The sequence below is a fragment of the Melospiza melodia genome, chromosome 2 (genome assembly GCF_035770615.1).
Source record: "Melospiza melodia melodia isolate bMelMel2 chromosome 2, bMelMel2.pri, whole genome shotgun sequence".
Taxonomy (NCBI): domain Eukaryota; kingdom Metazoa; phylum Chordata; class Aves; order Passeriformes; family Passerellidae; genus Melospiza; species Melospiza melodia.
This window is the reverse complement of record NC_086195.1, coordinates 113322551-113348205: the sequence shown is the minus strand read 5'-3', so window position 1 is coordinate 113348205 and position 25655 is coordinate 113322551. Positions and strand designations below refer to the sequence as shown.

Sequence of the window (25655 nt, the reverse complement as noted above, 5' to 3'; positions counted from 1 at the left end):
TGTACAGCCTCTTGATTAGGACAATACAATTTTAAAATGTAAAACTTGGAAACATTCTTAAATCATAATGTTAGCACATGCAATCATTCAGTGTGTCTCCAATCTTTTCCTCATACAGCTTGAAGTAATTTTAGGAAGGAAATTTGAGAACCTTTGAAAATTATTTAAGAGTTCCACTTTCCATTTAAATTTTCTTTTTTTATCTTCTGCTTCTTTGTGTCAAGAACAGATAGTTGTTTTAATTTCAATGTCTGGCAAAGAAAGGTGTATTTTCTCTAACAAAAAGCTAGGCAGATGAACAGAGTGAAGTAGCTCAATATTAATGGTGAATTTATAACAAGCTGGCATAACTACACTGGTGCTTTCCTTGAAAGGTTTAGGTTGATTATTGATAGACAGTTCTCTGTTTTTCCCATAAAAGCTGAAGTATAGCTTGTACTAAGTCTAAAGTACTACAGTGAGAAGCAGTGATGAGTATTCTTATAGTTCAGAGAACAACAGAATAGTGGAATCTTTGTTATCCACAAGTCTTTGACCTACTACATTTCCATTTTTTATTGAAAAGAACACATTCCACAGAGCATAGCTCTCACATTCAGAATTAACTGTTCTAAATATATATTTCTTATCTACTTATTTAGGGGAAGGAGAATATGTGATTAAGTACATATTTTTAACACAATTTAAGACTGTGAGCCATAATCCTACAACTCTACCCTAAACATTTTAGTAGCAGCAAAACATAGTAGCAACAAGTCTTCAATGGACCTGCTCATTGTCAACCAGTGAGCAGGGATATGGCCACAGCAGCAGGGCTAAAGGATTCAGTACTTCACTGGAAGCCTCAATTCAAAAGAAAATTAGAGTTGTAGGGTCTTTCTGTCAATCCTTTTCCAATAACTTCTGTTCCATTTAACCTAGAGTTGTCAAAGTACAGGAGCCTCCAGCATGTTCAGTTCCTGCATGTTCCATTTTAAAAAAGCCCATAATGGCTGTGTAAATGGCAGCAACCTGACAGGCCCTGTCACAGAGACCCAGCTGTCACCAACTCTGCATGGTGAAGGCTGGGCAGGCGGTTCAGCAGCAAACACACCCATAGCTGTGGTCAGTCACAGAATAAAGAGAACTGGCAAGCCAAAAAGCAAAGTGAGGAATACTGAGGGATCTTAATGAGGATGACTTACATGGGTCACGAGGGGAACCACAGTTGGGAAAGCAAGGAGGTGTAGGAAGATAAGGCACAGAAAAACAGGAAACAAGGCTCCGTTCATTGCACTCCTCTTGTGACAATCTCATTTAACTTCTGTCTCATTTCTATTTTGTTTTTATGACTTACAGTTGATCAATGTTGCAACTGCACCAGGCATAGGAGTCTGCATGTCTCTACGTATGTGTGTGTACTTACACACACACACACGTACAACACACAACATACAAAACAAGCTGCCTGAGACCTGCTACTTCAAATGCCTCATTCAGTGTAATTAATTGGGACACCAGCTGTCTCGAGGAAGAGGCCATTGAAATACTGTTAACAACAGTAGAGAAAATATGCCTATTCTTTATGAAAATATGCCTATTCTTTATGAAAATATTTGCATATAAAACGCCTGTGCATGCCCCAACCATAGGGACCAGGTAGGGACCAGCTGCAGGTTACCTACAGGCACAAGCAGTGGCTCTCAATGGCCAAGGCCACATCTATGATGGCAAAATCCAGGCAGTGGAAAGGACACAGCTGTTCCAAAAACGACTGTGGTAGCAACTGACAGCCTTTTTAAGCTTCTGAATGGTTTTGGTTGAATCCTGCATTACCACAGTCCCTGACATTTTATCCCTTTGTCTGCAAAGTCACAGTGACACTGTCAAGTGTTGATCCCTTGAAATATGACGGGTTTTGCACCCTCCTTTCTAACAAGAGCAAGGCTGGCTTTTGTGCAGATCTGCAGTGGCAGGCTGCTAAAAATAAGGATGCAATAGCCACTTAGGCAGATCAATTTAGCATGCTGAGAAAACTACAGAGCGAGGAGATACTCACTTCATACACACTACCCTCCCAGAAACTGCAGATTAAAAAAAAAAAAAAAAAAAAAAAGAGTTGCATTTAGGAACTGCTTCAAATTGAAATGCTATAACAACCCTGCAAAGAAGCAGACTGAAGATAAATTATGCAACTGTAGCTGATTTAAATCAGATTTTGAGGGAACTAGGGAACTCTCCAGAACAGGTATTTGCTCTGCAGTTCTTCATGTTAATTAAAGCAGAACAGAAGGTCATCATAAAAGCTGCCATATTATAAAAAGCAAAATAATAAAGCCCTAAGAAAAAAAAAGGTTATTTCTAAATGGAAAATAATGGGAAGCAGAGCCTTCTGCCTGTGTTAACTAGTTCATGCAGAAATGTTAATCGCTATTATTGTATTGACATAAGTGGTGATGAGGTGATTTATACCATCTGTGCATCTGGCTGCGTGGAAATATATATATTTGACCAGAACTGATTACACCAGCAGACACACTAAACAAATGAAATTCCAGTTATAAAGCACAGATCAAGGATGTGCAGACGTCCAAGAAATGTGAGCAAAGGAGCTACTAAGAAGAGTATGTGATTTGAATGGGCCATTAGTAAAAATAAATACATCAGCAAATGTGATACAGTCAAACTAGCTACGGAACAAAACGCAAAAATGTGAAAGTGAGTCAAACAGTACAAGTCTGGCAAGTGTCACAGTGAGTCTGGTGAAGCAAATCTCAACCTTGATTCACAGAACCTTACATATATTTACATATGCTTAAATGAAAATAAATTCTTACATATGGGCAAACCTAAGCATGAACAGAAATTTCATTTACTTCATTAGAAGTTATAGAAGATTGAATACATTATATACTGCCTTTTCTAACTAAGGAATTTCTTTCAAAATTAGGCCCCTCTCTTCTGAGTAAGGGCCCTTCCATTAACAAACACTAATTAAAAATTCTATACATATTATAATCTCAGGAAGATTGTTGAATTTGAGAATTCTTGTTGACAGGAGTTTGACTTGATAATACGCATGTGTGGTAGTTTGGGGGGTGGAAGCTGAAACAGTAAGGAAATGTCAGGAAACATGAACCAGCACTTCCTAATAATGAAATAATATGGTAAATCAGCTATTTTTAGTAAGTTATATCAATCTCAATGGTTTGGATTGTAGAAGCAGAAGCATAGAAAACACGCTTTTGTAGATTATCTCATGGTTTACCTTGTATTTATAAGGCAAAATGACCTAAAAGCCATAAAGACATCTTTCACTTTTACCGTTTCACAATGGCAAATTATGAAACACAAAGCTTCCTCATTGTGCCCATTTAGATCACTAAGTCAGGGACAAAGTCAGAACAGACAAGATCATTTTAAAGTACAGGGCTCAATTTAGTGGTTCGCAGGTCTTTGCGTATCTATTTCAGCTCTGGTACCACAGGGACCAGAAGCCTGCGATCAGTTCACAGAGCTTTGTGTGCTGGATGACAGCAGTTCGCTGGCTTTGCACCCCTTCACCACCGAGCAGCACCTCAGACACTTTGCGGGAGCTGTTTAACACAAGGCACAAGTTACAGACTTCCATCTTAAAGGCAGGAGCTCCACATCTACAGCTGAATAATAGACGAGCCTGGCAGTTGTGCTGGCTCAGCTGCTGCCCGTGTTGCAGAGCAGATGTTCCAAAGCAGGTGTCAGCAGGCAGTTATGGGTGGCAACCACCAAAGCCCTCCCAAAGCAGCGCTTCCACTCCAGTTAAAGCCTCAAAGGACACATGAAATAACCTTGTTAATGTGACGCTTGATAATGCAAACATCCTAAAAATCCCACTCCAAATTGTATGTCACTCCCTGGCACAGAGCCAGGAGTTCTCATCCAATTTCAGCACATTAAGGTTTTAATGGGTTTTTTTTAGAGAAGCTTCTGCGAACATTTGGTGCTACCAGTTCAATGCTTAATCACACTTTCTTAGAAGGAAATCGCGGTGATGTTTAAACGCACGAATTAACTGCACCTGATACAGCCTTTTTCTTCTTACACTATCTACCCTGCGGAGAGCACCCACAACAACCCCAGCAGGACGAGAGCGTCCTACAGAAAGGCTGGAACGCTGTGCCAGCTCACCCCGCTACCCGTCCCAGGCGGCGAGACCCCGACACCCATCTCCGCCCCCGCCCCACCGCCTCTGTACCCTCTTCCCGGGGGGATTCCCGCTCCGTGCACGCCCGCCGCCGCAGGAACCTCGCCTTTGCGAGAGGAGCGGGGGGCGCGGGGCTCGCGGTTCTCCCGCCCCCGTGCCGGGCGGCCCCGCTCTCCCCGGCTCAGCCCAGCCGCCCCACAGCCCGCGGCCAGCCAGATGCGCCGGGCTACGACCGCGGCCAGGGCAGAGCGGGCGGGCACGCACCGGGAATGCTACCGGGAATGCTACCGGGAATGCCGCCCGGCCCCGCCCGTGCGCGGAGTGCGGAGTTGGGGACGAAGGGGGAGCGACCCGCACCGGCCCCGCGCCCACCGCGAGTGAGCGCCCGGCTCCGCCCGCCCGGGCCCGCCCACTACACGTCAGCGCGGCCGCAGCCAATGGGCAGGCGGGGCTGCCCCTGGGGGCGGGGCCGCGGGGGGGCGGGGCCGAGCGGCGGCCAATGGGCTGCGGGGATGTTCCCGGAGGCGCAGCCGCCGCGGCCCCTCCCCCGCCGGCCGCTCCGGCTCGGGGCTCGCCGGGCGGGAGAGTTTCGCTCCCGGGTGGGAGATGCCGCGCGGGCTCCGTGTCCTCGCAGGTAACGCCGCGCGGGGCAGTGGGGGTCGCGCCACTGCCCGTCCGCCGGCGGGACCGGCCCGGGGCGGTGAGGGCCGGACGGGACGGGACGGGCCACCTCCTCCGGCGGAGCCGTCGCCGCCAGGACAAAAGGGGAGCGGCGAGCGGGGCAGGGCCACCGCCAAACTCCCGGCGGGACTCGCCTGCCCGCCACCCTCGACCCTTACCCCGAAGCTGCCGCTGCCCTCCCGGGCGGGCTCCTTCGCCGGGACCGCCCGCCAGGTGCCCGGGACGCCCCCAAGTTCGCGGGCTCCGGGCACGGCCAGCGCCGCCCTGGGTGCGAGCCGCCCCCGGCGCCGGCGCTGTTGGGCGGGAGGCGCCGTGCCCGCCCCGCCGGGGATGCTGCGGTGAGCGGCGGGCGCTCTCCGGGTCGGCTCGGGCTCGCCTTTCCCTGGGGAGGGCGAGGGAGGCGCCCTCCCGGCCCCGGGCAGCGGCGTGTGCCCGCTGCGGTAGGTGGCGGTGCCCGAGGGTGCCCGCACCGCGCTGCCCGGGGAGAGAGGGAGGGAACCTCCACGGACCGGATCCTGGACGGCCGGGAGGAGGGCAGGCAATGGCTGTGCGCCGGGTGAATAGAGCAAGCGTAATGGGAGAAACTTTCAGGGCGAGATAAATTTTGAGTAGGTTAAATATTTTAATTGCGTGGTGCGTGTCGATGCTGTATCCGTGCTGTTGGGAGCAACGCCGTGCACTTCGCTCGGTTAACAGCCACGCTTTCTCTCATTGTTTCCGTCAAACTACGAGCACAAGGGTGAACTGCTCCGAGAAAAGGTTTTGCTCTTAAGGCAGCTGCTTTGCTCAGCCGGGGAGCTCCAGCCGCTCAGGCTGCACAGCTCCAGGTTACTGACCTTTCCTGAATCTGGGAGCCGCGCCGTATGGACTCCAAAGCGAGGGGCACCGGTGTGCCAGGGGGCACTGCCTGTCCCTGGGCACGTGTGTGTGCGGGAATTGGGAATATGCGGGGACCGGAGTGAGCTACTGCAAAAAGCAAAGCAATTGCTGCAGCAGCTCTAATGGTCAGCTCTGCTCCAGAAGCCAGATGCTTGGAGCTCTTTTCTAAACATTCCATTAAATGCAATGTTTGCAGGGGTGCACTAGAGCTATTCTTCTAGATTCTCTGTTTTTCTCTATGAAGGTATTAAATGTTATATTTTCAGGAGTGCAACAGTTAATTTAATAAGCAAATAAATAAGAAGAAACTTAAGATAGGCTGCTATATGTGCCTATCATACTTTGGGCTTGCAAAATAAAAAATCCATATTCTGCCTGGCTTTTACTGCAGTTTTCCATTCATAGCTTCCTTTGCTTGCCGTTTATACCAGCACCTGATAATAAGAGCACTCACAGTGGTGTCTGAGCCCCTGAGAAGCGGAGGCAGAGCAGAAGTCCAGACAGAAGCTGGCTCTGGAGCATCCAGAGAGACCCATCCGAGTAAAGGTGGCTCATGGGTGTAAAGCTCCAGCCTCAGTACCTCCACACTGATGTATCTATCGCTCAGTGTGCTTGGATTGCAGGGTCTTTTTCATCTGCCTCAACAACCTCATGAGTCCATACAGCAGTGGAACTTCAGGTGCACTTGAGGTGTGCTGAGTGATCTCTTGAATGCTAGTTCCATCTCAATTCTATGGGTCTTGCTGCGTCACTGCTTGAATTGTTGAGATTTAGGGCCTAGGCCATTAACTGATACCTCCATAGGTCGATCTGCGATGTTTGTATGAATTCCTTGCATGGGGGAATGTGTGAGACTGGGTCCTTTAATCTGATTAACTGAAAGGAGTTTAGCTCTTTTGGCAGTTGACAATGTTTGCTTTTCAAACGTGGAAGGAAATTATAATGTTTATCATTTTCTACAGAGCTTTATAAATGTTTCACAGTCCCTCTGTTGCATCTGTTTGTATTGCTTGAAAAGAACAGTAAGAAACAGAAAAACAGTGATTTGCTCTACATTTTAGAATTTATCTGTGCAAAGTTTTACCTTAGCATCTAAGAATTTCTTGTATTTATCTCTGTGCTCCAACCATGATAAATTCTGCCTTTAGTTCCTCATTTGAGGTACAAAATTATGTTTAGATGTGTTCCAGTAACTATGAGAGGCGCTGAGAAAAAAAAAAATGTAAGGTTAAATGAAACAATCTCTTCTCCCAAGCCAGCTTTCCTTTAGAGTTCTTTTTTTGTGAATTAGGGCTGTAACTGTGCACTTGTATGTGTTTCTTCCAGATTTTCAACCAACATAATGCTGAAGCTCCCTACTTGGAACCAGCATTTCACAGAATGGCACAAATGGAACCTAACCTGGACCATGACCTATCATGGTTCCTCCTCCCATCATACTGGGCTAAAATGATTGTGGCATTAATTTCCTTCCTCTGTTTTGCTAACAGCTATGATGGAGATTTTGTCTTTGATGATTCTGAAGCCATCATCAATAATAAGGTTTGTCTCTCTTCTTTTCCTCACAACCTTTGGCATAAATGGTCATATGAAAAGAAATAATGCAACAGTTGATCTAAACGGGCCCAGAAGTTTCAGCCTAGTAAAGTGCTTCCTTTGGGCATTACGTGTTTGTTTTTTTTTAAACTTCATTTTTCCATTTTGTTTTATTGGGTATTTTTTCAAGTTAAGCTGATTTAAGGGTACCTGTACATCAAGACTGCCAGTAGGTCTAATTTTATGCCCATTCCTATGTCAGGGAGAGCGTACAGTAAACTTCTCTGATACACATGGATGTTAATAGGAGATTTATCTTCACAGAACTTCTCTGGTCACAGAATCAGACCAGTGAATAAACTTAGTCTGGTTGCAGGTACGTAAGGCATCATTAAGGTATCATGTAGGGGGCATGGGGTTTTCAGGTGCAGTTTATACCATAAAAATGTTACAGGAGCAAGCAAAGCTCCCTTTTCCCTCCTTCCACCACTAAAGTTCCTCTGACAATAGCACCTTTTTGAGATAGAGGTGGAGTATTGTGTTCCATTTTAAAGCTGACCATACATGCAGTGAGCAGGCCTTGAAATGCTTAGAAGGTAACATGTGATTCAAACAAACCTCTGACTGAGATTCTTTTGACTTTGAGCAGTGGAGTGTGTCTTCAATTGCTGAGACACTTCACAGGATCACATGCAGCAGTGAGTGAGCCCATGCCCATGGATGGGTATTGGTGTTACAGCTTTTATGCTGCTCTGGAAGGTACTTGTTAAGCATTTGGAAAGAAAAGCACAGGATAAAAATAATCACATTCATCTGTTGGTTCTGTCTTCCTGAAGCCATGGGGTTACAAAGAGGATAATCTGGAGACTCACACTGCTAGAATAACACAATTCACTTTTTTTTTTCCTTGCACAAGATATAGAGGCAACTTATCACAATGTGCCTTTTAGAATCATGCAGAATTACTGTTTCCTTAGACAGACTTGTATTATGTGTGTGTAAGTCATCATACCTTCAGTTATAGATGTATGGGGGGGAAAATACATCTGTCAACGTGGAAATAAATCTCAAAGCTTTCAAGAGAATACTGTAGACAAATTAAGAACCTACAGCATTGTTGTTTGGGGGTTTTTTTTTAAGTAGTATTGTATTTTAGATTGTACAGCTCCTGGTAATATTTCATTCTGCAAAATTTTATTTGGGACCTGTTTATAGTATTTTCATTTCCTGAAAGAATGAACAAAAGACTGATGTTGAAACAAAGCAGGTTGTTTTGGTAATGTGCAACTTCCACGCTTGTAATCTCTCTCCATTTCTTTCAGTCTTTACTCTAAAAATGTTTCAATTTATCTATGCAACCCAACAATTTGCACCAGGATTCTAGCTGTTGGCAATGCTGAGAAATTCAACCAACTGCTTAAATAAATTAATTCATATGTAGTCTGTTTGTTTGAAAAACTGGGAGGCTGTTTCTATTTCTCACATCAAAATTCTCTATTATTCCCTAGAAATTAAATGAGGATTTTGTAACAATATCATTTTAACACACGGGTCATATGGATATATGGAAATTCAAAATGCACAAGAAAAATGCAGAGACAGTGAGTTTACCAGTTTAATGGGGAGGGAGATTATCTAGCAATGGCACAGTTATTAAACAAAGCATAGCATATTTTATTCCTATTTAGTAGGAAAGACAGCAGTTGAAGTAATTTTATAGATTTACTGAGCATTGCTACTGTAGTATTTTTTTGGGTACCACACAGTGCCCTCTCTGTTAATTTGCTAGCTGCAATCATCCCAATCTTTCATTTCTTTTATTGTTTTTTTAGCAAAAGATACACATTTAATTCACCCCATCCCTATTGTATCACAGAATATTCCATTATTAGATTTTATTGGAGTTAAAGTCTGTTTTCCAGATGCTTTCTTACCATTTTAAGCAGCATTTTAACTGGTACACAGCAGTGGCTTTTGTCTTTATTTATTTACTAGCTTGGCAAGACAAACAGTTGGATTAAGCAGAGCTTCAGACACAGTATGTCATTTCCATAAGCCTTTATATAGAAAAACTGACCTTTCTTCAAATCTTGAACTCTGCTCTCTCTAAAGCTGCTGCTAATCAAATATTTAGAGATTATTTGATAGCTACTTTTGGTTTCTAAAGAGAAAATCATATGTAGCTTTTAAACAGCTGTCTCTTGAAGAAAACCATTCCTATTTTAGGGTAAGTTCGCTAAGGAGGAAAATTGATGTAAGAAACTTTCTCACAGAACTTGGATACAAGGACGAGATACATGATTGAAGATTTTTAGGTCATATGGAAGTGTAATCTAATCACTAAGTAATTCCATGCATTCAGCTTTTCCTGCCTTCTTCCGATGGAAGACAAAAGAAGGCTGATTATAGCAGAATGGCAAATCAAGCCTTGTACATTTCCCATCTCAAGTTATTGAGGACCATCTGTGACATGGAAGACATACTTTTCTTTTCCAGTACTAACATTTATAAAAGTATGTCTTTCATAAACCTTATGTGCATAAGGAGCAGTGCTGCTGGTTGAAAAAACAGTGTGAGGGCCACACCACGCTCTGGCAGCTGTCTCCTGCAGAGCACAAGGACTTCAGTAGGTGTTGGTGCGCATCCCTGTCCCAGCCTGCCCTGGAAAAGCTGGCTCTATCCATTTAGTGAGCTGCTGCTTGAGTGTGTTCCTGCTCTGAGAGTCAAATTATGACCTTTACGGTTTGTACATACCGATGAGGAATGGAAGGGGAATTTAGATGCCTAAGGCTAAAATTGCGGTTCTGTGAGAAGAAAGAAATTTCTAGCTGTTACTTGGCAGTAGAAACATCTGTGAGAGCGCGAAGAAATTTTTCACCTTGGTAATTCTTAAGCCCAAGTAGGATCCCCTGTGAGTCTTGATTTCTTAAGAATTTCCCTGAGAGTGCCTTAATTGACAGCTGCAGTCTAGGTTCTTTCAACCTGCAGTTTTAGCCGTGCTCTCTTTTCTATGTATTGATTTCTCTCCTGTTAGAGAATACTTCTATTCATTTGACTAATACTAGCCAAATTTGATCAAATGATTGAAGGAAATATTTTCTTGGATTTTTTTTTTAATTTATATTTTTGGATGGATGAACGTCAGAAAATGTTAAGAATATTCTTGTTGAAGAAGCAAGAAAAAATTAGTTATTTTAAGTTCAGTTTAGCAGCAGCCAGTCATCAGGGTCCAACAATTTGGCTGTAATTTGGGAGTACGTGCAAGCCAAAAACAAGGCATGGACTAAGGGTGAGATGGAAGGAACTGGAGACCACAGGAGTGCTCAAGGTACTATAGAAGCAAGTGAGGTGGTAGCAGCATTGGAGAGGAACTGGAATTAATAAAACCAAGGCAATTGCAATGTGGGGGATCTTGTAAGTAGGTGGAGTTGTAGGAATAATAAGGCAGGGGCACCAGGGGTTAGCAAGAGCAAGCCTGTTTATCTACTTGCTTGCTGTTTATCTACTAGATTGTGGTGTCTTGTTCACCTCCTTTGGTTCATTGGTCTCAGTAATTTCAAGACAGAAGGTAGGGGTAGAGTTTTCCCCTTGTTGGCTGCAGGAGTAGTACTGACTAGCACAGTTTTGTTCTTAGGTTCTGTCTCAAGTGTCTTTAACTTGCATGTACCTTGGTGTAGCATAAATTGGTATTTAATTTAATTGCACTAGGGAAGCAGAAGAGGGCAAGCATATGTTAGTTTGAACTTCCAAGCTTGTCCTCATAGAATACTGAGGCAGATGATAGCAAGATCCTTATTTTTCCTCCAAAGTGTATACTTCCCATTTAATAGCCTACATTATTTGGGTTTTCATTATCAGCATGGCATTGAGATAAAAGGGAAGAACAAGCAAGCAAGACTTTTTCTTTGCAGTGTTTTTTTAATAGGCCCCTTTTGCACCCCAAATTAAAATAATTCATTACCATTCTGTCTTTTAATCTTTAGGAGCAGTATATAGAGATGTTGATTATTGATTTCATGTATTAAGTGTTAAAACAGCCTCAACTATTTGAATAGTCCTGTGCAAAGCAAGGCTTCAAAAAGAACTAATTGTTGTTTCCTACCTTTAGTCTCCTTGATTTCATGCTTTTGTCAGTAGTTATGCTACTGCACTGGTAAAATTTGCTATTTTGCAGCAGTTTGTAGTTGGCCTTTTTTGCAAGATAACCTACACCTAAAATCAAAGGCTTTTTACAAAATTATGAGGTAAGGAGGTTTATGTGTTTGATATCTCAGGTATTGACCAGATAATAAACTGATGTGAATATAGCTCTAAATTTCATGTAGTTATGCCTACTTTCAGAATCCAGGATCGTGACCTTTACAATGACAGGCATTCAAGATTTGACCTTCATTGCAAACTTAGGTACTGTGGGTCGGATGTCAGTAGTGAGCCAACAAAACTCCTGCTATGTCCATCTTAGTGTGAGCTTGTATTAGTTAGAATTTGTTTGTAGTTTAGCTGCTTTGAACAATGGAAAAATTTTAAGGATCTGATAATTTGTTTTCTTTTAGGACCTCAGGGCAGAAACCCCCCTTGGTGACCTGTGGTATCATGACTTTTGGGGTAGCAAACTCAGCAGCAATACCAGTCATAAGTCATATCGACCGCTAACTGTCCTAACTTTCAGGTGAGACTTGTATTTTTGCTTGAGGTCTGAATATTTTTTAACCTATATTGACTCAATTGAATTTAGGGGGGAGGCAACAAAAAAGGCAAGAACAAAGTAGCTGGAGGGTAGTTGGATACATTTCCAGAATACGATTTTTGAGTTCACTACCTTAATCTCAAATGGTGTTTTAATTTTCCAATGGTTTCTTTCCCAAAATATTCATTATTTTGACATTCTGTATTTATAGCTAGTTTTCAGAGATTTTGTCTTGAGAGTCTTCTATACCTGCTACTAGGGGTGGTGTGGTTTAGTATGTCACATCATCAAGGAACTAGGAGGTGTATGTTCCCTTCACTTAGCCATGCTGCCACTTACATTGCTATTGTAGTTTTTGTTCTCTGCTTTCCTGCTGACCTGTCAAATTGTTTATTTTATAAATAGCATCACAGTACTGTGGCCTTTTTCCATCAGCACACTGTGGTCTGTAGTCTTCCCACCTCTTCACTCCAATATTCTACCTCAAGTGTCTGAGAATCTAGTGAAATGTCTATATGGAATCTAGTGAAATGTCCAAATAACTTGCTGGTTTTGTCAAATAACTAAAGGTTTAAGAGGATTACTTTTGTAGATGCTTAGCTCATGTTTTTTGCACAAAGATTGGAGCAAACAGTAGACCATGTAGGAATCTGGCACAGTAATGCAGAGAATATTTGAGGACTCAGTCTTGATTTCTTTATTTTCCCCTTGTGACTCGATGGTGTCAGTGGGGACAGTGCTTGTTCTGCCCATTTCAAGCCATGAACTAAGTGCAGAAGAAGTGTTCCCACTCTTAGTCCTCCTATTCAAGCAAAAACTTTGATCCTTTATGGTAGTGTGTTTTAAGTACCTAGCACCATGGGTTTCACTGTCTGCTGGGATTTCTTCACATTTTCATAAAGAAAAATAAACAAGTGAAGAGAACGTGTCAGAGTCCTAAACTTGTTGAAGTTTTCAGTGCACTACACAGAACATGCTTTCCTTTTATTTTTTTATTTTTATTTTTTTCTGTGGTGTATTCCATCTCTAATAACATTCTGGTTTGTTTAAGGAGTGAACTGGGATACAATCCTTATTATATCTGAAAATATAGATGAACCTGTGGAGATGGTCCATAAAATGCTATTTTCAAAGAAGGAAATGGATTTCCTTAATTTCCCTAAGCTCCAACCTTTATGTGCATCATATTTATAATAGGTTAAGTTTTTAAATAGGTTTCATTTATACCAGATGCACATTGACCAAAATAACTGTGTAAAATCCCCTGTTCTAAGTAAGTTTCAGTGTATCTTACCTACTGATAAAAGCATATGGATAATAGCACAATGTTTCCCCGTTTTCTTCTCAGCCTCCATTTTACTGCAGAGTTCCTGTCTTGAATAGGAATTTAGACAGTATTTTCACTTACATGAAACACTTGCATGAAACATCTCTCTAACCAGTCTCACAAATCAGTTACCAAGATATGCTGACTGTTTTCTGGGTGGATACTGATTGTACCCACATGCTAGGACCTCTTTCTGAGAGTATGTCAGTGGAAATCATAGTCCCAGTGCATATTAGTTTCCTCACTGTGTGGATTTAATTAACAAAAACTCATCAAGTTGGCTGCTCTTAAGCCCAGGGGTATCCCTCAGTGGGCTGGGTTATTTATCCCTAGGATACTCCTGTGTTGCAACACTGCAGTTCCGTTGCTGACCAAAAGCCAGTTCTAAGTAACTGTAAGATTTAAAAAATGGTACTAAACTATGTGTTTGGAGAGGATAGATACTGTATCCATGTGATATTCCCTATGAATAGGTGGCCTGAAGACTGGGATATTGTTTCTGTCTTGTTGTGGAGGTGAAATGGTAACTCCACCTGTACTGAGATACCCACTTTATTTCTGTGTGCAACCGTGTCTCCTATGGGGCTGTTTAGTTTTTCTATTTGTATTTTTCTAACCATTGTTGTAATTCCTACCCTTAATATTTTTGTTTCTATATAGAATTAATTACCTTTTTGCTGGAGGCTTCTACCCAGTTGGTTTCCATGTCATCAACATAATACTGCATTGTACTATCTCAGTGTTGATGGTTGATGTGTTCTCCATATTATTGGGTGGATTGCAATTCAGCAATAAAGGAAGACGGCTAAACCTGGCTCCCAAGTCCTCTCTTCTTGCTGCTTTGCTCTTTGCTGTACATCCAGTGCACACCGAGTGTGTAAGTATTGAATCATTATCTCCAGAGATTTTTGTTTTAGAAGTTCTTGACCATCTTGACTAATTAATTCTGGCGTAGACTTATACTCTGCAGATTGCTTTTATATATTCTTAACACTTCTCTTGGCACATGTCTTAATAGAACAATCAAATATTATGGTTAGTATATCCAAGGCTTGTAATTCCACTGAGCTAGACCTTATTAAGGAACGCAAATCATTCAAGTACAATAACTCAAGGAGGAGAGCTCTATGCTACAGAATTTCCCTACCTCCTGGATTTCTTTAGTTACTGTTCATTTCCATTTGCATTGGTAAAAAAAGCAAAGAGCTTTAAAATCAGAGATGGGGCACTCTATAAACTTTGTATGTGACTAGTAGAATATTGCATTCAGTTTTGCATCCATGCTGCAAGGACAACGCTGGAAAAAATGGAGAGTGCTCAGAAGAGCCATAAAAGTGATTAAAGGGCTGGAAATCATCCTGTTTCATGAGAGATCAAACTGGGTTTATATTTTTAATATGAAGGAGAAGATTAAAGAAGTTTTTTTAATCGCAGTCTGTAATTATGTACATGGGGAACACAAATTTGACAGTAATTTTAATAGTGCAGGCAAAAGCAAAGATGTAAAGATGCAGTATAGAATCATGGCACATGTATAGCAATCAGTTAAAATATCTGACCAAAACACAAAGTCCTTGTGTGGGAATTCTGTGAAGAGACGATGTTGTTCTTAAAAAGCTCTTTTGTGCTTGTAGTTAAGAAAATCTTATGGCCTCCTGCTAGTGGGCTTGCTGAATGTTATCACTGATCTCTTGACCTTGTGATAATGATAAATCAAGTATAAAATTGTCACAGTAAGGGAAATATTTTGGGGGGTTTGTTAGAATTTGGAAGGTCTGAAATACAGAAAAAGTACTAAAAGTACAGAAAAAAAAAAGTAAAGAAATATTTTGATTTTGTCCTAGCAATGAACAGTGAATCCTACAGTGCACATTCTACATATGTGAATATGATTTTTCACTTATTCACAATATGCCATGGTTTTGGCTTCTCGCATTTGCTCTGCACATGACTGGTGGGGAAAAAGTTCTTGAAAGCTGTGCTCTCAGCTGTCTGGAGACCTCGCATGTATTGAAGACCTAGAGACGGTGCAAAGTTATGCATTAGTAATCTGCCACCTTTTCTGGCAGTGTGGCTAAAACATCTTGACAATCATTCTCTGGTGTTCACTCATCTGCACAATAACTTCTTTGTGAGAGTGCGCTGTGTCAGAAGGGCCCCTCATATTTGTTCTCCAAAACCAGTTTTAGATGTCAGAGTAAAGTAAAACAAGTCTTCAGTGCTTTTGAAGTTCTGACATGTAAAGAGAAATCTCACTTGAGTCTTAACTTTGTAGTAGACCTACTATTGACCCCTTTATCAATATCCATAAATTTATTCTGCATTCCATTTGACTCTAAAAATGTATTTAAATTGGCATGAGAATATTAATAAGCCCTTTGTCGTGTCAAATAAATTACAAGTGATGTGGTCTCCTTGCATATTTGAAGACTTGCAAATGTTTCAGGCAAACAGTGGAAGAAGAGGGAGAAAAAGTAGCACGCTGATATATCAGGCCTCTTCTAAAATTCAGGAATGAACAAAAGCCTCTAATCATTTACATGGTGAACAATAAATCTTGCTCCAGTGAAGAAGTCATTCGTACTGCTGCAGTTCTAGGAAGAGTGTGTGTCTGGCAGCATCTCTTAAAAAGCATTCTTTATGATTTTAAACCTGTGAGTTTTAAGTATCCCACATCCTGGCTTTGAAATGAGATGACATATGTTGACATAAAATCATGAAGAATCCGTCTGTTTGCTGCTCTGGGTTTTTGGTTTATACAGTGAAATAAACTGTCATGTAAAACAGATACTGAAAGGTGTAATGCTTTCAGTACCTATGCAAGGAAAACACTGTAATTTTTCTACCTACAAGTAAATGCTCTTGTGCCATAGTTCTCTGCTCTAGAAAAGGCCTATTCTTTGTAACACTTCAGTGATGAAATGCTAAATGAATCAGGGACATAAGAACATATCTGATACTAATTTAAAACCTTTTTTTTTATTTCCTTTGTTTGCTTTCTTTCCAGAATCTCTATGCCTTATCTTGCATTTTGGGTGACATTTTGCTGTTGGAGTAATCTGAGGCCATGTGCATTATTAGCCCCTTAATCTCTTTGCTGGAACAAGTGGACATTTATTTTCAAAATTTTGTCAGCTCACCTTAACTTTTATCTCATTAGGAAGAGTGGCTCCTGAAGCAGAATGACACTTCATTATTTTCACCTTTCAAAGCACTCCACAGCTATTGAGTTAATTCTCATAATTCCTTTGTATGATAGAAGAAGGAGCAGCAGAGAAGTTAGGTGCACAGCTGTAGATAAATCAAGAAGTTCTTCTGTACTGAATTTAGGAGTCCAACAGTTTCTGCTTTCACAGTGCTTAAGGAAGGCTGAGGGTAAAAGTGGGAGAGAGTCTCTGCAGTGGAATCAGTCATACTCTCATGCCTCTATACTTCTCTTTCTCTGATGTTATGTGGCAATAGTTGCTCCATCGTGTTTCCCTGACACAAAAAATGCCCATTTCCTTTTTACTTTGCTCTTTCTGTTCCACACACAAAATGGGACAACTGGTATAATATAAGAGAACTGAAGTTTCTGCTGAAATATGATCATAAAAATGAATTTAAAAAGAAAATCTGTAGCTTTTCTGCCCTGCTTCTGTACATCTCATGAAAACATGGAACTCAGCACTCGAGGAAGTGGAGCTAGACTGAAAAATGAGGGGTATTTCCATGATCCTTGCTCTGGCTCTACATTCTAGTGAGGTTCCAACATCAGGGCTTATCAGTCCCCTACCAGCTCCATGTCATGATTTTCACAAAGAAATTTGTGGTGTTATCCTGACACTTGTGTAATTGAGAACTGAAGATCCAAAAGTGTCTTGCTCTGTCTCAGCAAGTTACTATAAATGCAATTTAGGGGCTTGAACCAAAGCTTACAGATTGCCCTGAGATTGCACTTGATTTAAATAGGTTGGCACAGATCTCAAGTACAGAGGTCCCAGGATGTGCTTCTCATTTTCTTTTGCATTAATACAACTTCTGTTTCAAGATGCAGTTGGAGGTAGCTCTAATGCAGTCAGTTAATACAACACAAAAGACTACCAGAGGAGGAATCTTCATTATTTTTTTTTCCCCGAATCTGCAAGCTGGAAGGTACTTGTCCATTCTGAGTGTTCAGATTGCAATTTGAAGGCTGGCTTGTCTTCTGAAAGGGAACAGTTTTGATTTGTGTTTCAGCAGAGCTGCCAATTTAATTGTGGTTCAGGATGTTTGGCTTCCAAGGCATGTAATGGCTTCAATTGAAAGAGAGTAGATTTAGATTAGGTATTAGGAGGAAATTCTTCACTGTGAGGGTGGTGAGGCACTGGCACAAGTTGCCCAGAAAAGTTGTAGGTGCCCCATCCCTGGAAGTGTTCACGGCCAGGTTGGATGGAGCTCTGAGAAACCTGGTCTAGTGAAAGGCAGAGGGGTTGAACGAAGATGATATTTAAAGTTGCTTCCAACCCAAACTGGTTTATACTTTGATGTTTTCTAAGTGTTCTGTTGAAATGCAATTTGATCCAAAAAACAGATAGAACTGTGTAGAGTCTAAATTTCATGCAGTGAAATCCTCCTTCATTTCTTAAAAAAAAAATTCCATAAACTAAGATTTTCATATACCAAAGCCAAACGATTTATGTAGTTGATACTAAGCAATACCCAATAAAAAATAGGATGCATCTAAAAAAACTCGATATAACTAATCCACTACACCCAGTTAAAGAAAAAAAGTGATACAGTTATATTCTATTATATATTTCACTTTGTATGTGTTCCTTTGCTACAGGTTTTCTAAGAATAAAAATCTGATCATTTGAAACTTTTTTTTTAAAGGTTGCTGGGATTGTTGGCAGAGCAGACCTACTGTGTGCCCTGTTCTTCTTGCTGTCATTCCTTGGCTACTGTAAAGCATTTAAAGAAAGTAAGCATTCTGTTTGCCCCTTTAATTTCCTATTGTGTATATTTTCAGCATTTGCACATTTCAGTGAAGTATAGCAAAATTTAAAATGTCAGATTGATTTGTTTACCCTCACAAAATATATTTTTTAAAGAATCTGCTTTAGCAGCTATTTTATTGTTAGAAGTTCTGAAAAGGTTACTGTCCATAATTCTTGTTAAACACTGAATTTAAGCAAAGTCCACTTTATGATAAGCTTATTTGCTAAATGTTTTATTGTTTGGAAGTTTAAGGAAGCATTTTAATAAGTATTTTAGAAATAAATCAAACCTACAAATGTATATGCTTAAATATTTTACTACTCTTTATGCCATTATGTTGGGATGTCTTAAATGGGAGTCAACTTTTCAGAACATTATTTGTATTTTTAATGAATTGCAAAGAATTATTCCTATGACTAAGCCTTCTGGATTCCTGCAATATGCAACTGCTGGCATATAATGCTGAATATAGTGTTACTCACAGTTTTTGTAAGACAGCTGTGTTTAGCATGAACAATTCCTTGGTAGATGTTTTTTTCAAGTGAGCTTTCAGATCTCTGGTATTGTTTGAGCTGACTGCAGGTTGGCAGTTCAAATACAGTTGTGGAGAAATTATCTTGGGGGCTCTGTTAAACAAGCACACAGGAAAGCAGGAGTTCATGAGTGTGGAAAGCTTGCAGGACCTGCAGTCTGGTATCTGAATGTGCTCTACCACACGACATGTGGGACTCACTTGGTGGAGCCACAAGGAGCTGTGTTGGGAAGAGCTTGTCTGTGGTTCCATAGGCATGGCCTGTGATGATCAACCAGAGCTGGCAGGGTGTTTGAGAGGCACCTCAGCTGACTTTGGGATCTGGCTTAACAGCATAGTTATGGCATCACAGAGACCTCAGTGTGGGCTGAGGGGAGTGAGTAGCTGTGAGATGCTGTGAACAGCTCCTGCAGGTTCCATTTAGATTCTTTGGAACTATTGTACATATTTCTATTTCTGATATAATAAGTTTATCTTGCCGTTTCGAATGTTATTTAGAATGATTCCTGTTTACTTGGGATAGATTTTTCTTCCCTTTGAATAGGATTAATTTCTTTCAACTGAGCTAATGATTTCTTGATGAAAATTGGCCTTGGGTTCTTGCTTGTTTGTTTGTTCTTTTCTCACCTGTTTTATTGGATATGATTGTGCTTATGATGTTTCTTCTGTTAGTGGTAGAATAAGATAGACCAATCAAAATATACTGCCTTATCTGTTTTCCAATGTCTCTGGTAGACAGGTAGGGTTATATGGCAGAGATGATAATCTTTGCTTGAAGAACTCAAGAGCCAAATTCTTAGGATGACCACCGGAGACAATTATATAGAACCCTCTAATTATTTTGCTGTAGAGGACATCTTAGGAATGATTAAGGATGCATATTCTGGTTAAGGATATTCTTCAACTTGTGAGGGCCAGTTTTTAATAGCTTTTAGAAATCAGCGTTAATGAAATAATAGTCTTGGACTGAAATTTGTGTCACTGATACAGAAGAAGGAAAATCTTGCAAAGACAAGATACTAAGAAGCCCTTATTGATTTTTATTGGGCATTACATGATAATAGGGGAGCAGATGTCTTTTAAGCAGTTTTGCCAAGGAAAATTACATTCTGCCAGCATTGTCTTTCAGGTCAGTTTCCAATGTTTACTGTCACCTTCACTGCCTGCTTTTCCCTCAGCTACTTCTTGAAGAAGTTTAGACTTCCTCTGTACACAAGAATTTGTATCCAAGATACGTATTTGAGTCTTTCCCTTTGATTGCTGCAAAGGCACACTACTGACTCATCAGCCAGGAGCTTATCACCCAGGCACTCCAGACCTTTTTCTGCAGAGCTGCTGCCCAGGCCTTAATTGTTGCATGGTGTTGTGTTTGATTTTCATGAGACCCATCCCTCCAGCCTGTCATAGTCCCTCCAAACAACAGCCCTGTTCACCATCGTATCCATCTAGCTGAACACCACCAAGGACCACAAGCAGTTTTTCTTGCTGCCCTTATTATATTTATTTTTGTTCCTTTGTGGATTGGGGAGGTTTGTCCAGCCTGCAGCTGTTTGAACATGAGTGCTTGTGTAGGAAAGGAGTGTGTCTGTGTTGGAAATGGCACCTACAAAGAGAAGGGAGGCTCTTTTGTCACAAGGAGCTACATGGCAAAGACAAGGGGCAGTGGGTGCAGTTGCACTGGGAAAGGTTTCACCCTGATGTAAGGAAGAATTTTTTTACAGCAAGAACAATCACTGAAACAGTCTCCCCAGAGATGTGGCAGAGTCCCCATGACTGGGGGTTTTCATGCATTTGGGCAGGGTTTTAGGTGATCTTGTCTAGGCTCCCTTTCCTGCAAAGACTGGACCTGGTGATCTCTGGAGACCCCTTCCAAACTGAGCTGTTCCTGTGATTCTTTGTATGAAAGATTTTAGGAAAAGGTAACCAAATATGAGGAAGTGGCTGTGGTAGAATATGACTCTTCAGTGGGTTTGCAAAGTAAATAAAAAGTTTTACCCTTGGTATGAATTTCCTTCTTTTGTGAATAGTTCTTCTAGGTATTCTCAAATAATCGGTTAAATAAGGAGTAAAGAACTTTTATCTGACTTTCGCTGACTTGATTCTGCAGAGATTGAGGCAGTCAATCCCAAATGGAAGCTAGTCTCACTGTGAATATAATAACGTGCATTTTAAAAATATGCACATATAATTTTAGAGTGTTGTCCTTCTGATGTCAAATCCTCAAGATCCAGGATATCTGTGATATTGCCAATGCATGTTGCTAGTTCTAGAGCAAGTTAAGAACTGTTATTACATCATTTTCTAAGTCAAGCCAAGAAGGTAATTTATCTTTGTTTGTGAGAAAGAGAGAGAAAAAACAACCAAAAACCCCTCGGGGCTTTTTAGCAAAATAACCAAACATTTAGCAAAAAAACCCCTCAGGTATCAGGTTTATGTTCCTAATCAAATAGAGATGCTTTATGGTGATCCTACATAAAAGTGGATGGTACCAACATCCTTTTCCCTTTTGTCCTGCTGGGCTTTTTGTGTATTAAAGGCAAGCACGGCCCTTAACTGTAGGTCAGCTGCACATATCTTTGTCCCTGGATTTGGCTGTCACATTTATATAGAGCTTAGCTCACCAAGTTTTTACAAGAGTGGGAGAATTATCAAAGGTTGATTTCTGTTTTGTTGTTTAACTGTTACGGATAGACACATTGTAGTGTGACTCTTTTGGAGCACTTAAAAGAGGGTACAGCTCTTAAGACCATCAAGATTTGTAGACTGCATTTGTATTGTCTTTTGAATATAGTTACCAAAACATGTTTGATGCCAGTTTGTTTTTGTTTCATGAACTTTAAGTGAGCATCTGAGTTAAACAAACATTGAAAAGCCTGATGTGATGCTGATGATATGGTTGGGTCAATAACATTTATTGTTTGGCTACCAGCAGCATCCCAATGTTATTAGCAGACAGATTATCCAAGTTTTTAATAAAGAACCTGACTGTTCTTTCAGCAAGGCAATGTGAAATTTGTGTATGACTCAATTGAAAAAATCTGTATGTTTCAATAGTTTAGACACAGTTAATGAATTGTCAATCTTTCAAGAAAAGGGGTCAAAATTGTATGTGAGAGACTGGTTCGTGCTTCTTTTCACTTGAGAAAATGAATATGAAGATTTACAATTTTTTTTCTGTGTGGGAGTAGGAACTCATGAAATGTCTGAGGAGGATTTGGAAGTACTATGGGGAAAGTATATGTAATAGTGAAAACAGTCAGGAGATCAGAAAAATATCAGTGTCAGGCTGGAAAACTTCCAAAGGAAAATAATGGTTTTTGTAAAGCTCAAGATATACTGCAGCTTGTTTACCTGATTTATTTGTGGTTTCAGTGGATTTTTGGGTAGACAGTTTCTTTTAGCCAGAATTGGAAGCTTTCTTTTTTTTTTTTTTTTTTTTAAGTATAGGCATAGGCATTTAATTATGTGGGCTATAATTATGTCTTACTGAAGTTCTACAATTCTGTTACTTTTCCCCAGTATACCATTTTTGAAGTTAGCATCTTTGAAAGGATAACATTTATAATTGCAAGGAACTAATCTGTTGTTCTCATTCTGTCCTGCTGTTTTAAACACAACTGTGTGGACAAATCCACTGCATAGGCTTTGGAGACAGCAAGAGCTGACAACTGTTTAGGTATGTTCTAAAGGGAATTGTGGGTTATTAACTTTGTTGAATTTTAATGCAGCTTCTCTGGGAATTCATAAGGCAATTTAAAACTGCTGTAGTGTTCGTTTTTTGCCTTCCTTTGTCTTCAGTTTTGACAGTGATCCAGTTGCATGTATTTGCCATCTGCATTGGCAATCTCTGAATGGGCTAAAATGAGGAGTTCATGACTTGGTCCATGTGAATAATATTGGTGCAGATATTAAATATGGGATCAGCTCATATGCTGTGACATCTAAAAATTACTTTGTTCTGGTTGTGTGTTTCTGTTTTGTTTTATTCTGTGTAGATGTCAATCAATCATCTACTAGTTCATTGCTAATTTAATAAAGCATGCAAAGTAGTGATGAGTTTTGTGAATATTGGAGGTTTATATTATGGAAGTTTTCCTACAGATTGGAAACATTTAAGTCTCCTGTGTGAGAGAGATGGTTGCTAAGATATGGGGAATTTGTTAGCTATTGTGCAGTTGGTCAAGGGGTATTTACTATTGTTAAACCTGTGAGCCCTGATTTTTCAACTGTGTGCCCTACTGTTCGCATTTAAACACATTGGGAGGGAATAGTTGTAAGTGAAACACCTAACAATTTCATTATTTAGTTGGCTGAGGAAACACAGTGACTTTTTTCTGGTAGAATTAATGCTGACTTTCACTTCTCCAAGATGTTGTAATTCAGGGGATAGATGCTTCTTTCAGTGTGGCCTCTAGGTAATGAGTTTGAGATGGCTGGATATGTTTAGGAGTGGCATTTCCTACTGTACTATCACTATTATGTGAAACACTGAGCTGAACTGCAGTAGTATGTACATGTGGAGATACACAAGGAGATCTTGGGCTTAATTTAATTCTAACAGTGGATTCTTATGTGATCTTTTAAGACTAGATAATTCTTCCCCCTTTGCTTAGCAATTCATGAGCAGGGAACTCTTAGAACTTGATTAGAAGAAAATTTGTAGCAGTTTAGTTGGAAGATCCCCACAGACAAGGCACATTAATAGAATATAGGAGGGTTTGTGAGCCATTTCATTTAAAAATTAAAACTTCCTGCAGGAGCTCAACATAACTTACTTTGCTTCAACCTTCAGAGGAGTAGGTGCTTTCACAGAACCAGTTGCTGTGTTTCACCTGAAGATGGTGACTCCATAAACTGCTCCAAGCTGTCACCTGGCTGACTCTTAAGTTGCTCAGCTGGGTTGGAAGAAGGAAATGCTGAATGCCTAAGTGTCTGAATTGATAGTAATTAATTGGATATTGTTAGTTTGGCTTTACAATAAAACTAAGTTTGGTAGTTAAATGTAGCATTTTCTTCATATGCTTCACTTCTAAGGAGTTTCTTTTCATTGGCCTGTAGATTTAGGACACCAGAAAATAAGGTCTCTTGAAATAGGATTAGTATTTAAGTCCACTGTCAATGTGTTGCTTGTAAATTTAGGATCAGTCAATGCTACACTATAAAACACTTTGTGTATGCATCCTTGCCCTAGAGATGCTTATACTCAAGTCTAGCAGTCTAAATGGAGGAGCTCTTATGGCTTGTTTATGGTTTACATAGGTATTTTATTGAATCCTCTCAACTTCCAGACTTCATGTACTCCTAAAGAGGGACCATCTGAGCAACGCTTTTTGGGTTTGTGTAGAAACACTATATTTTTTCCAGCTTAAAAGAAAAATAAGCAAGTACTCTATTTCTTTGGCATGCTTACAATTTTGTCCATCTGTTAGAGTGGCAAGATGCCCACTCACAATATGGTGTACCAGTTTCAACCAGGCACAGGTGCCAATGAGAGATCAGTTTCGTTTTGTGACACAAGATTTTTCTGGTGGGAAGCAGCTCCATATTAGGGGAATATGCTTTGTTAGACTGATTACTTCTGTTGGCATGTGTATATCTCGTAATAAGCACTTATGCAGTGCTTTATATTTTAACTCACTGTTAAAAAAAAAAAGATTAAATTGAAGGCATTGCTGAATGGTGGTCTTTTGTATCTGTTTTGCAGCCGAGTTTACTGAGATTTCTGCAGTTGAGACAGGGGATGGTGGGGATGAAGGGGTGTTGTGCATATTGACCCAGGAACAAGCATGAAATAAAATGTTTATTAATTAAAATTCTTTCTCTTTGAAGTTTATGCACTATTACAGCGCCCTGAGTGGGTCGCTGCTGGTGAGAGAGAGACGGTGAATCTTGTTTCTAGATCAGAAGGCTGGATTTATTGATATATAATATATAATACATTATAACTATACTAAATAGAATAAAGAGAGAGGTTTTGCAGAGCTGCTAGCTAAGAATAGAAAGAAAGAATCTATAACAAAGTTGTGTCCAAGGACTCTGTCCCTAGCTTGTTCCTTGTGATTGGCCCTTAATTATAAACATAGGAACATGAACCAATCACCAATCAAAATAGGTGCCCCTGTTGCATTCCACAGCAGCTGATAATAATTATGTTCTCTTCTGAGGCCTCAGCCTTCCAGAAGACACAGAAATCTGAAAGAAAGAATTTCTGTGAAAAAATGTCTGCGACTATTCACTGATGGATTTTGATAATATTACAATTCTGTGAATAACTGTTGATTTTTTGAGCCTGCAAAAGAAAACAAAGGTACAGAGATTGTGCTTTTCAGGAGATCTTGTTTACAGAATCACAGAGTGTTTGAAGTTGGAGTAGTCTCGAGGTCATCTGACCTGCCCACACAGGGTCACCTAGAGCCAATTGTCCAGGAGGCTTGACTGCAGGATTTTGGAGTTCCCCACATTAAACCATGTGAGGTTCCTGCCCGACCATTTCTCCAGCCTGACAAGGTCCTTCTGTATGGCAGCACAGCCCTCTGGTGTATCAGCCACTCCCCCCAGCTCGGTGTCCTCAGCAAATGTGCTGAGGGTGCCCTCTGCCCCATCATCCAAGTCATCAATGAAGATGTTGAATAGGACTGGACCCAGTATTGACCCCTGGCCTTTGATTACACTTCGAGCCACTGACCACCACCCTCAGGAGAAGCCATTCTGATAGCTTTCAGTCCACCTCACTGTCTGCACGTCCAGCCTGTTCAGCAGCAGCTTCTCTGTGAGGATCTTATGGGAGGCTGTGTCAAAAGCCTTATTGAAGTCCAGGTCTTTGATGCTCAATATTTAGGACCTTTTCTAAGGTCCTAAGGAGAATATTATTTCTCTTTTGCTGTGTGTTTTT

The 25655-nt window shown here is 40.7% G+C and overlaps 1 protein-coding gene across 1 annotated transcript in view; it reads left to right on the top strand.

Moving 5' to 3' along the window:
• The first annotated feature begins 4723 nt into the window (after positions 1–4723).
• TMTC4 (transmembrane O-mannosyltransferase targeting cadherins 4) overlaps positions 4724–25655 on the top strand; it is a 54861-nt gene continuing 33929 nt past the window's right edge. Inside the window, exons 1-5 of the mRNA XM_063149611.1 lie at positions 4724–4796; positions 7049–7264; positions 11812–11927; positions 13933–14149; positions 18127–18214. Coding sequence (XP_063005681.1) covers positions 7103–7264; positions 11812–11927; positions 13933–14149; positions 18127–18214 — 583 coding nt within the window. The 5' untranslated portion in view covers positions 4724–4796; positions 7049–7102. The remainder of the gene's footprint in view (positions 4797–7048; positions 7265–11811; positions 11928–13932; positions 14150–18126; positions 18215–25655) is intronic.